This window comes from Caloenas nicobarica, chromosome 12 (assembly GCF_036013445.1).
Source record: "Caloenas nicobarica isolate bCalNic1 chromosome 12, bCalNic1.hap1, whole genome shotgun sequence".
NCBI lineage: Eukaryota > Metazoa > Chordata > Aves > Columbiformes > Columbidae > Caloenas > Caloenas nicobarica.
The window spans coordinates 290,124-302,965 of NC_088256.1; the positions used below are offsets into that span (position 1 = coordinate 290,124).

General features: G+C 52.3%; 1 protein-coding gene across 1 annotated transcript; it reads left to right on the forward strand.

Annotated features, from left to right (window-relative positions):
- Window positions 1-9,936: 9,936 nt before the first annotated feature.
- LOC135993656 (olfactory receptor 14A16-like) lies at window positions 9,937-10,998 on the forward strand. The gene has a single exon (XM_065643666.1). It carries the CDS (start codon window positions 9,937-9,939, stop codon window positions 10,996-10,998), a length of 1,062 nt encoding a protein of 353 aa, XP_065499738.1.
- The last annotated feature ends 1,844 nt before the right edge of the window (window positions 10,999-12,842 follow it).

Consider the following 12,842-nt stretch of genomic DNA (forward strand, 5'->3'; position numbering starts at 1 on the left):
AGAGCAAGGTGGGGCAGCAGGGGGGATGTCTCCAGCCTGCAGGGAAAGTGGTGCAGGGGATGCCACAGCATAGGACAGGCTGTTGTGGAGATGATCAAGGGATGTAAAGAGGCTGAAAGCCCCCAACAGACATGAGCTCCTTCTCCCCTTAGCTGTGGCTGTTGTCTCCAGCTCTGATGCCTGTGAGGAGACACCTTGTCCTTACAGCACAGGGGCCTCATGGCCTCCTTGTCCCCAGCCAGGAACCTGGGAGGTGTCGGACCATAGTCCTGCTCTTGGCCTTGCGCAGCCCCACATCACACTGTCCCAGGAAGGGCCCTGGGCAACATGGGAGGGACAGGATCTGACTTCCCAGGGTCTGGGGTCTGGGCTTGGCCCTTTGATTAATGAAACACATCCAGGTTTACTGAGCATCAGAGGGACTTCACCTTGCTTGTCCTCACCTGTCGTCACTGTCTCCAGTTTTCTTCTCTAACCAGATCCTGGGGTCAGTTCCCCAGTAGTGTTCCTCAGTGGGATACATTACAAGAAACTTTGGAGTTTGAATCTGACTTTGACTTCTTGAGAGGTTTCTTCAACTTCCCCTCTGTGTCTGAGGTTCATGGCCTCAGCATCAAACCCACCAGAGAGGTCATTAAAGTGCCTTGGGCTGTTCCTGTGCTGCTGAGCTGGGCTGGGCTCCTGGCACAGAGGGAGCTCATGGCAAGCGGCAGCGCTGCAGAGAGACAGCTCTGCCCAGGAGCAGCTCCTCTGCAAAGCGCAGCAGGGCTGAGGGCTCTGCCTGCAGCACCGAGGGGAGGGCAGGATCTGTAGGGCCAGGGTGAGGGAACAGAGGGTGGGATGGGGTCTGTGAGCACTGACAGGGAAAAGACATGGACAGGGAAACACCTCCCAGGGGGAGATTCTCCAAACAGCAGGGAAATCATCAGAAATGAGAGGAAACTAAACCCAGAACTATTATGGGAGGGAGAACACAGAAAACCCCGTATGATCCCCTGCAGTGCAGATCCCTCCTCTGAGCAGCCCCCTCACCTCCTCTCCCACCCAGCAAAGTCTCTGCCCTCAGGGCCGGGGGCTCCAAAGCATGAACCAGCTCCTGTGCAGCCAGAGCTCCAGTTCCCTCTGCAGAGCACAGGGGCTGAGAGCAGCTGCCCAGCAAAGTTGGTGTGTGGGAGGTGGCTGCACAGCTGGGGAAGGGTGACGCTGTCTGAGTGCCCGGCTGCCTCTGCCCTGGCCTCTCTCACACCCACCCTCACCGCATTTTCCTTCTTGCTCCACTGCTCTGGGTCACTGTTGTTGTGATCTGGTTCTTGCTGTCAGGTTCTCTGGGGATGGGAGTTTCAGCTGCAGAGTCACAGCCTGATCTTGTGGGTCCTTTCCTGCAGGTGTGTCCATGGGAACACGTGTCCCAGCTTTGCTCTGAGCTGTGGGGCTGTGGGCAATGCAGTCTGTGGGGCTGAGGAAAGAGCTGAGTCTCCTTTAATCAAATGCCATCATTAGGACCCTTGGCTGTCTCCTTGGTTTTCTTTTTTCCAAGCTGTGAGCTTCCCTCCAGGATGCAAACCTGCCATGTAGCACTTTAGCATTATCGGAATTCCACACTGAGAAGTGCAGAGATGTTATGATGGAGGAAATGCTGGTTGGTTTGTGAAACGAGCCGTGTGTGTCCTGGGACAGAAGTGAGGTGCTGAGACCTTAGGAAAGGGTGAGACATGTCATGGTCTGAGGTGGATCCCTCTGCTCTCAGCAGTGCCTGGTGGCTTTTCAGGGTAACATGGGAGTGTGATCACCATCTCAGAAAGGTGCCAGTCCAGGGCAGCTGGAGCATGACAGATGGACAGACCAGTTGCTGTCACTCTGCACTGACCCACAGGCATCCTCTGGTCTCGCAGGACTTGCTCTGTTCTCCCTGAGTGCAGCAGAAATGCTGAAGGTTTCTGACACCCAACAACACTCCCCAGCGTGGGAAGGCAGAAGGAGCTATAGAAACACCAAACCTGTCAAACTCAGTTTCTCAGTCCTGGGGGTAGAGATGCTGACAGTCCCTTGTGCACCAGGAGCGGTTCCATCTGACAAAGCTGAACCCCAGGACTGGCCCCTGCCCCACCCAATCAAACAGGGTCAGGCTGACTCCTCAAGAGCCCCTGGGCAGAGACCCTGCTCTTCATTGCACACTCATCATGCACCGATGAGGGCTCCAGCCAGGATGTTCTCCTGGAAAAAGAAAAAGGTTTCTTTGTGGGAGGGTCTGTGGGAAATGGCTTTGGTTTTTCCCAGAGGAGTCTCATCTAAACCGTCACTGTCTTTTCCTCCTTGCACAGGTCCTCATGCCCACAGGCAGAAAATGTCCAACAGCAGCTCCATCACCCAGTTCCTCGTCCTGGCGTTCACAGACACCCGGGAGCTGCAGCTCTTGCACTCCTGGCTCTTCCTGGGCATCTACCTGGCTGCCCTCCTGGGCAACAGCCTCATCATCACCACCATAGCCTGTGACCAGCACCTCCACACCCCTGTGTACTTCTTCCTCCTCAACCTCGCCCTCCTTGACATGGGCTCCATCTCCATCACTGTCCCCAAATCCATGGCCAACTCTCTGTGGCATACCAGGGTCATTTCCTTTGCAGGATGTGCTGCCCAGGTCTTCTTTCTATGTTTTCTTGTTAGGTGCAGAGTATTTTCTTCTCGCCATCATGTCCTACAACCGCTACGTTGTCATCTGCAAACCCCTGCACTACGGGACCCTCCTGGGCAGCAGAGCTTGTGTCCACATGGCAGCAGCTGCCTGGGCCAGGTGGTTTCTCCATGCTCTGCTGCACACGGCCAATACATTTTCACTGCCACTGTGCAAGGGCAATTCCCTGGACCAGTTCTTCTGTGAAATCCCCCAGATCCTCAAGCTCTCCTGCTCACACTCCTACCTCAGGGAACTTGGGCTTCTTCTGTTTAGTCTCTTACTAGCATTTGGGTGTTTTATTTTCATTGTTTTCTCCTATGTGCAGATCTTGAGGGCCGTGCTGAGGATCCCCTCTGAGCAGGGATGGCACAAAGCCTTTTCCAAGTGCCTCCCTCACCTGGCCGTGGTCTCCCTGTTCCTCAGCACAGGCACGTTTGCTGACCTGAAGCCCCCCTCCATTTCTTCTCCTTCCCTGGATCTGGTGGTGTCAGTTCTGTACTCACTGGTGCCCCCAGCAGTGAATCCCCTCATCTACAGCATGAGGAACCAGGAGCTCAAGGATGCCCTGAGGAAACTGATGGCTGGATTATTTTTTTATAGCTATAAACTGCCCACCATCTTCTGCATAACATTTACAGTGTAAATTGTTGTAGGCCCAGCCTGTCTTCTGTATTTTTTCTTGTTCCTTGTGTTTTTTCAGATGTGATAGTATTGTCATCCCCTTTCTAATTTACTGTCGTCTTTGCTTACTGATGGGCTGTGTAAATGAGGAGCTGTGCTCTATGTGTGTTTAAACAAATTAAAAGGCCTGGCAGTATCTATTTTTTCCTGAGATCCTTTCACCAAGGACTGTTTGGAGCTGCAGGGACAGTTCCTGTGATGGGTGGAGGGGAAAAGAGTCCAGCATGGCAGCACAGCCAGGGAGCACCAGCACTTGGCCTTCCAGAGCTGTTCTCGTTCCACTCCCACACTCTCCTTCTGATCCCTGGTGTTGGTGCAAGGCCTGAGTGCTCTGGCAGCTTGGTCACCGTCCTGCTGTGTGTCAGTCCTGTGAGCGCAGGCAGGGACAGGCAACGGGCACTTGTGTGACAGAGCTGGCTCTTATGTTTGGGGTAGCCTATTCAGGGATTTATTTGATGAATGGAGTCTTGAGCCATAGACAGAGCTAAGTTTCTCTCTGTCTTCTCCATCAGCTGGCTTGACTACGGCTCCTTTGACTGTAATGGCAGTGGTGTCATGAACATCCCCACATTGCCCGATCAAATTCAGGGCAGTTATTCCCTTTAATGCCAGTTACAGGTCTGCAGTGTTACGTGAGGTGCCAAGGCTCTCGCACACCGCTCATGCATTGGGCAGGGACAGCGATGGTCCTGTACAGGGCAGACATCCCCATTCACACTGATGTGTGACAGACACCCTGGACAGCACTGTAGACAGATTCGGTGCCTTTGTGCAAGAAATTGGTTGCCACCATGGGAGTGTGGCATGTCCGTCATTTCTCTATCCAGTAGATGTAGAGCAGTCCATGAATAGGAAGCACATCGCACTGGAGTCTCCACGTATGTGTCTACATTTTTAAACTTCTATTTTCTCTCTCCACCAGCCTTCACTCACCCCCTTGACGACACAGCTGAGGAACAGACCAACACTTTTCACAGTGGGCCTCTCAGCAGCACCTTGTCATTCATGGAGATCACCTTCACATCCACCAAGGCCCTCCAGGGCAGCAGAGACACCAGTGCCAGAAAACACGTTTCCTGCCAGGTCTGCACTTCTCAGCCCTCTTTCCCTGTGGCCTTGAGGACAGCAGGGTTCGCTCACTCTCTTGACATCCAGTTTCAGCTTTAGGTTTTTCTCTACCACTCACTCTGTCTCTTCTATGAAGAAACCCTTTGTACACATGGGGACTTGGATTAGAAACACAGAATCATAGAACAGAATCATAGATTCATTCTGGTTGGAAGAGACCCTCAGGACCTTTGAGTCCAACCATAACCTAACTCTAGCACTAAACCATGTCGCTAAGAACCTCACCTATATGACTTTTAAACCCCTCCAGGGATGGTGACTCAGCCACTTCCCTGGGCAGCCTGTTCCACTGCTTCACAACCCTTTCCGTGAAGAAATGTTTCCGAATGTCCAATCTGAAGCTTCCCCGGCACAACTTAAGGCCATTTTCCTCTCGTCATATCACTTGATACTTGGGAAAAGAAACCAAGAACCTCCATGCTACAACCTGCTTTCAGAGAGCTGTACAGAGGAAGAAGGTCTCCCCTCAGCCTTCTTTTCTCCAGGCTACACAGCCCCAACTCCCTCAGCCGCTCCTCATCAGACTTGCGCCCCAGAGCCTTCACCAGCTCCGTTCCCTTCTCTGAACTTGCTACAGCACCTCATGATCTTTCTTATAGTGAAGGGCCCAGAAGTGACCCCAGGATTTGAGGTTTGGCCTCACCAGTGCCCAGTACAGGGGATGATAACTTCCCTGGTCCTGCTGGCCACACTATTCCTGATACAAGCCAGGATGCTGGGGGCCTTTTTGGCCACCTGGACACATGCTGGCTCATGTTCAGCCACTGTCACCAACACCCCCAGGTTCTTTTCCAGCTGCCCTTCCTCAAGACTGCAGCGTTCATGGGGTTGTTGTGACCCAAGTGCAGCACCCAACACTTGCCCTTGTTGACCTCAGACAATTGGCCTCAGCCCAATGATCCAGCTGGTCCAGATCCCTCTGTGTGGCCTTCACATCCTCCAGCAGATCAACATTCTCACTCAATTTGGTGTAATATGCAAACTTACTGAGAGTGCACTCGATCCCCTCATCCAGATCATTGATAAAGAAATTAAACTGAACTGGCCCAATACTGAGCCCTGGAGACACCACTCATGACCGGCCACCAACCAGATTTGGTTCCATTCACCACAACTCTTTGGGCCCGGCCCTCCAGCCAGTTCTTTATCCACCACAGATACACCATCCAGGCCACGAGCTGCAGCTTCTCCAGGAGATGCCGTGGGATACGGTGTCAAAGGCTTTACTGAAGTCTAAGTACACAACATCCACAGCCTTTCCCTCATGTGGGTATGTCCCTCATGCTGCCATGTGGGACACAGCTTGTGTCCACATGGCAGCAGCTGCCTTGGCCAGTGCGTTTCTCAATGCTTTGCTGCACACGGCCAATACATTTTCACTGCCACTGTGCAAGGGCAATGCCCTGGACCAGTTCTTCTGTGAAATCCCCCAGATCCTCAAGCTCTCCTGCTCAGACACCTACCTCAGGGAACTTGGGCTTCTTTTGTTTAGTCTCTTAATAGTATTTGGATGTTTTGTGTTCATCATGCTGTCCTATGTGCAGATCTTGAGGGCCGTGCTGAGGATCCCCTCTGAGCAGGGACAGCACAAAGCCTTTTCCATGTGCCTCCCTCACCTGGCCGTGGTCTCTCTGTTTATCATCACTGGCATATTTGCCTACCTGAAGCCCCCCTCCATCTCCTCTCTTTCCCTGGACCTGGTGGTGTCCTTCCTGTACTCAGTGGTGCCTCCAGCAGTGAATCCCCTCATCTAAAGCATGAGGAACAAGCAGCTCAAGGATGCCCTGTGGAAACTCTTATCTTAGTCTTTTCTGAAGCAACAAACTGCCCATCTACTTCTACATAGGAGTTTTAATGAAACTATCTACAGGCTCAGCCTGTTACCTCTATATTTTGGTGGTGGTGGTTTTTTTATTGTGATAATGTTGCCATACCCTTTCTAATTCACTGTCTGCTTTTCTTTTATAACCACTGGCCATGCTCTTTTTGTATTTAAACAAAATAAAAGGTCCTGTAGTGGCTTCATTTTCACTATATCCTTCCTGCAAGGCCTTTTTGGAGCTGCAGGGACTGTTCCTGTGTACATAGCAGCACTGCCAGGGAGCACCAGCGCTTGGTCTTCCAGAGCTGTTCTCGTTCCACTCCCACACTCCCCTTCTCATCCCTTGTGTTGGTGCAAGGCCTGAGTGCTCTGGTAGCTTGGTCAGCATCCTGCTGTGTGTCAGTCCTGTGAGCGCAGGCAGGGATAGGCAATGGGCTCTTCTCTGACAGAGCTGGCCTCACAACAGCCTTCCATGAAGAATGGTGATCTCCTGAGGACACTGCTTGAAGGTTCAGGTCTTGTTCAAAAGCTTCTCTCAATCACATGCCCAAGAAAATGGCCCACGGATGAAACACCAGTGTACAGCTGATCAGTGTGTGTGTGCACGGCTGGGCACACAGCAGTGTCCTCTCACAGCCAGGCCTCCTGCCAGAGACCTGCAGGACCAGCAGAGCAGTGTGTTAGTTCCAGTGACCCCTGACTTGATCCCCATCCCCTGCTGCTTGTTCTGCCTCCAGTCAGAGAGACCTTGCTGGTGAACATGGAGAACAAGAGACACAGAGTATCACTTCTTTCCCTTATTAAATTCATCACTAGCTACAAGGTGTCTTTGTTTCTCCTGAATTCATTCAGCTAAAAATTTTCCTCCCCCACCTTGGAGAAATTAGATCCTTTGCTCTTACATTCCTGGTGTCCTGCCTCATGATGGGACAAGAAAAGATGATTCTCATACCAATTTATTTTTTTTATACAAAGAAAACAATGCTGGCAAGAAGTGTCTCTGCAGAGTAGAGAGAATCAACATCACTGATTACTTCAGGTTGTTTCAAAGGATGTGCTCCTGGAGCCCCAGGGACACCTGGAGGGAGCCCAGAGGGGACAGAGAAAGGGACATCATGGGCTGCTCCTGTGCTGCTGAGCTGGACTGGGCTCCTGGGACAGAGGGAGCTCATGGCAAGCGGCAGCGCTGCAGAGAGACAGCTCTGCCCAGGAACAGCTCCTCTGCAAAGCACAGCAGGGCTGAGGGCTCTGCCTGCGGCACCGAGAGGAGAGGAGCCAGTAGAGAGAGGGGAAATGCAGTCTGGGGTGGGAGGATGCTGAGAGATCACTGGGAGAGAAATTTTCACAGATATGAAGCCTGTGGCTGCAGGGCATTGCATCTCCAAATCATGGTAGCATCTCAGAAAGCACTCACATAGCAGAGCCTGCAAGAGACGTAAGTAAAACTCTCAGAGATTCTCTGATCAGAGGAGAGGACGTGCTGCAGAGCAGGGATTGCCTTCTGCACTCTCAGAGTGACAAGACGTGAATGGTGCATTCTCCCAAGGATGGCTATGGGGTGTAAATGTAAATGAGCACCCAGTGGTGCCCAGAGTTGTCCTGCAGAGCAGGGTCTCTGCACCCCAGGGCTGTGCCAGGGTAGGGACTCTGCCGCCTGCCAGGGTCAGCGCTCAGCCTGCCTGGGGAGATCCCAACAACACTAAGGGGAGAAGCTGTGGAGGGAAGGAGCAATCCCCGGCAGGGCAGGGTCCTTCTGCTGCTGGGTTCTTCGTGGGTCAGGGCTCCTCAGAGCTCCAGCTCACTGCAGACTGCTTCCAATAGGAGGCTTGAAGGAGAAGATCTGTACAGGTATTACTATAAGGATAAGGAGCTTTTCTGAGTCTGTCCTTTCACTTTCCTATTCCAAGACTTGGAGAGTGCAGGGATAGAGAAAAGGATAAATGCAAAAAGAGCTCTTAAGTTTTAACAAGTCACTCAGACTCCTGAACTGCAACTTTGAGTGATCGGTATATGTGTCAGAAGCCTCATAATATCCCTTCAGCCACTCATCTGCCTATGGACAGCAGCAGCATCACACCTGCTGAACCCGTCAGCCTTAGTCTGACCTGTCCTTTTCCCCAGTCTGCAAACAGGAAGATGCCCCAAGCAGTGCCCTGTGAACAGGCAGGTTTCTGTAGGGCCAGGATGAGGGTACAGAGGATGGGATGGAGTCAGTGAGCACTGACAGGGAAAAGACATGGACAGGGAAACACCTCCCAGCGGGAGAATCTCCAGGCAGCAGGGCAATGATCAGAAATGAGAGGAAACTAAACCCGGAATTGTTGTGGGAGAGAGAACACAGAAAACCCCGTATGATCCCCCGCAGTGCAGATCCCTCCTCTGAGCAGCCCCCTGACCTCCTCTCCCACCCACCAAAGTCTCTGCCCTCAGGGCCGGGGGCTCCAAGGCATGAACCAGCTCCTGTGCAGCCAGAGCTCCAGTTCCCTCTGCAGAGCACAGGGGCTGAGAGCAGCTGCCCAGCAAAGTTGGTGTGTGGGAGGTGGCTGCACAGTTGGGGAAGGGTGACGCTGTCTGAGTGCCTGGCTGCCTCTGCCCTGGCCTCTCTCACACCCACCCTCACCGCATTTTCCTTCTTGCTCCACTACTCTGGGTCACTGCTGTTGTGATCTGGTTCTTGCTGTCAGGTTCTCTGGGGATGGGAGTTTCAGCTGCAGAGTCACAGCCTGACCTTGTGGGTCCTTTCCTGCAGGTGTGTCCATGGGAACACGTGTCCCAGGTTTCTTCTGACCTGTGGGGCTGTGGGCAATGCAGTCTGTGGGGCTGGGGAATCAGCTGATTCCCCCTTAATCAAATGCTATCATTAGGACACTTGGATAGCTCCTGTGGGTTTCCTTAGAAGCTCTGAACGACCCTTCAGGATGCAAACCATTCCTACAGCATCTGTGTGATATCTGAAGGCTCCAAGGAGAAGCACAGAGATGCTGTGACAGACAAAATGCTGTTGGGTTTGTGAAATGTGTCAAGTGTGTCCTGAGCTAAACAGGCTGAGACCTTAGGAGAGGGTGAGACGTGTTGTGGTCTGAAGTGGATTCCTCTGCTCTCAGCAGTGCCTGGTGGCTTTTCAGGGTAACATAGTGTGATCAGCCTCCATCTCAGAAAGGTGCCAGCTCAGAAAGGTGCCAGCCCAGGGCAGCTGGAGGAAGACAGAGGGACAGACCAGCTGCCCTCTCTCTGCACTGACCCACAGGCATCCTCTGGTCTCGCAGGACTCACTCTGTTCTCCCTGAGTGCAGCAGAAATGCTGAAGGTTTCTGACACCCAACAACACTCCCCAGAGTGGGACGGCAGAAGGAGCTGTAGAAACGCCAAACCTCTCAAACTCAGTTTCTCAGGCCTGGGGATACAGATGCTGACAGTCCCTTGTGCACCAGGAGTGGTTCCATCTGACAAAGCTGAACCCCAGGACTGGCCCCTGCCCCACCCAATCACACAGGGTCAGGCTGACTCCTCAAGTGCCCCTGGGCAGAGACCCTGCTCTTCATTGCACACTCATCAAGCACTGACGAGGGCTCCAGCCAGGACGTTTTCTTCGAAAAAGAAAAGAGTCTCTTTGTGGGAAGGTCTGTGGGAAATGGCTTTGGTCTTGCTTAAAGAACTCTCCCATAACTTGTCACTGTTTTTTGCTCCTGAAACAGTGCCCCATGCCTATCGGCAGCAAATGTCCAACAGCAGCTCCATCACCCAGTTCCTTCTTCTGCCATTCACAGACACACGGGAGCTGCAGCTCTTGCACTTCTGGCTCTTCCTGGGCATCTACCTGGCTGCCCTCCTGGGCAACAGCCTCATCATCACCACCATAGCCTGTGACCAGCACCTCCACACCCCCATGTACTTCTTCCTCCTCAACCTCGCCCTCCTCGACCTGGGCTCTATCTCCACCACTGTACCCAAATCCATGGCCAATTCCCTCTGGGACACCAGGGCCATCTCATATGTAGGATGTGCTGCACAGATGTTTTTGTTTCTCTTTTTCATTTCAGCAGAGTATTTTCTTCTCACAATCATGTCCTACGACCGCTACGTTGCCATCTGCAAACCCCTGCACTACGGGACCCTCCTGGGCAGCAGAGCTTGTGTCCACATGGCAGCAGCTGCCTGGGCCAGTGGGTTTCTCAATGCTCTGCTGCACACGGCCAATACATTTTCACTGCCACTGTGCAAGGGCAATGCCCTGGACCAGTTCTTCTGTGAAATCCCCCAGATCCTCAAATTCTCCTGCTTGGACACCTACCTCAGGGAATTTGGGCTTATTCTAGTTAGTGCCTGTTTAGTTTTTACGTGTTTTGTGTTCATCGTCGTGTCCTATGTGCACATCTTGAGGGCCGTGCTGAGGATCCCCTCCGAGCAGGGACAGCACAAAGCCTTTTCCACGTGCCTCCCTCACCTGGCCGTGGTCTCCTTGTTTGTCAGCACCATCTTTTTTGCCCACCTGAAACCCCCCTCCATCTCCTCCCCATCCCTGGTCCTGGCGATGTCCTTCCTGTACTCAGTGGTGCCTCCAGCAGTGAACCCCCTCATCTACAGCATGAAGAACCAGGAGGTCAAGGATGCCCTATGGAAACTAATGGCTGGATTCTTGTCAAAAGCAATAGTCTGCCCCTGTTCTGCACATCACCTGTGGTATAACTCCTGAACGGTCCAGCTGCATGTTTTGAGAGTTGTTCATGTTGTATTGGAGTTGGAGGGAGGCTTGTTTGGTTTTGCTTCTTTTTAACTATGATAATATTGCTCAGAAAGAAATGTCATTATTAAGCCCACTTCTAGTTCTCTGTCTACCTTTATAGTTTGATTCATGGAGGGTGTAAATGAGAAGCCATGCTCTCTGTCTATCTGAACAAAATAAACGACCCTGTAGTGAATTGTTTGTCTGACATCCTTCCTCTGAGACCTTTGTGAAGCTGAAGGCAAAGTGTCTGTGAGCAGAGGCAGACAGAAGAAATCCCAGCACAGCAATTCTGCCCATGAAAACCAGAGCTTGGCCTTCCAGAGCTGTTCTCATTCCACTCCACACTCTCCTTCTGATCCCTTGTGTTGCTGCAAGGCCTGAGTGCTCTGGCAGCTTGGTCACCGTCCTGCTGTGTGTCAGTCCTGTGAGCGCAGGAAGGGACAGGCAATGGGCACTTGTGTGACAGAGCTGGCCTCACAACAGCCTTTCCAGAAAGAAAGGTGACCTCCTATGGGCAGGTCCTGAAGGTTTAGGTCTTCTTTCAAAGCTTCTCTCAATAACATGCCCACAAAAGTGGCCACAGATGGAAACACTAGGGTACAGCTGAACAGTGTGTGTGTGCAGGGCTGGGCACACAGCAGTGTCCTCTCACAGCCAGGCCTCCTGCCAGAGACCTGCAGGACCAGCAGAGCAGTGTCTGGGCTGTGCCCCTGTGCACTGGACAACCCGTGGAAGCTGCCCCAGGACAATCATCATGGACTGGCTCCGCACAACCACCATTTCCAGCCCTGGCCTCAAATCCCACTCAGAGAGGTTCTTTGTCCCTCAGTGGAATGACACGGAATGAGTAGGTCAGAAATCCATGTTTGCATTGTACAGATGTGATGTGAGCATGCACATCATGTACATGAGGTGAGATGAACCCGAGTCAGCAGAAACGCCATCAGCTATTCCTGGGAATTCCGTGATGGCCTGTGGGACAGACAGGGTCTTGAGGGCATTTCTCATTGGGAGTAACATCCCATGGAAACTGCCTAAATGCAGCCCTGGGATGTGCTTCCTTTAACCAATGTCCCGGTGTCCATTTCTCATGACATGGGACATGTCAGATGAGTGCAGACCAAGGTGACACACCACAGGGCTGAGGCGTCTCGCGTCCATTGGGAGTGGCAGCAGGAGGCCAGAGAGACACTGTGACTCCTGCCTCTGTGAGTAAAAGGGACAGACTCTGTCTCTGAACATCCCTAAGACATCCTTAAGACATATCAAGGATAAGAGGGTCATCAGAGGCAGTCAACATGGCTTCACCAAGGGGAAGTCGTGCTTGACCAACCTCATAGCCTTTTATGAAGACATAACAAGGTGGATTGATGAAGGGAGACCATTTGACACCGTCTCCCACAGCATCCTCATGGCTAAACTGAAGAAGTGTGGACTGGACGATCGGGTAGTGAGGTGGACCGCAAACTGGCTGAAGGAGAGAAGCCAGAGAGTCGTGGTCAATGGGGTGGAGTCTGGTTGGAGGCCTGTATCTAGTGGAGTGCCTCAAGGGTCAGTTCTGGGACCAGTATTATTCAATATATTCATCAACGACTTGGATGAGGGAATTGAGTGTACTATCAGCAAGTTTGCTGATGACACCAAGCTGGGAGGAGTGGCTGACACGCCAGAAGGCTGTGCTGCCATCCAGCGAGATCTGGACAGGCTAGAGAGTTGGGCAGGGAAAAATTTAATGAAATATAATAAGGGAAAATGTAGAGTCTTACATCTGGGCAGGAACAACCCCAGGTTCTAGTATAGGTTGGAGAATG

Bases quoted from the DNA above. Each gene is read 5' to 3' on its own strand.
- LOC135993656 (XM_065643666.1), top strand. From the start codon at position 9,937: ATGGCTTTGGTCTTGCTTAAAGAACTCTCCCATAACTTGTCACTGTTT.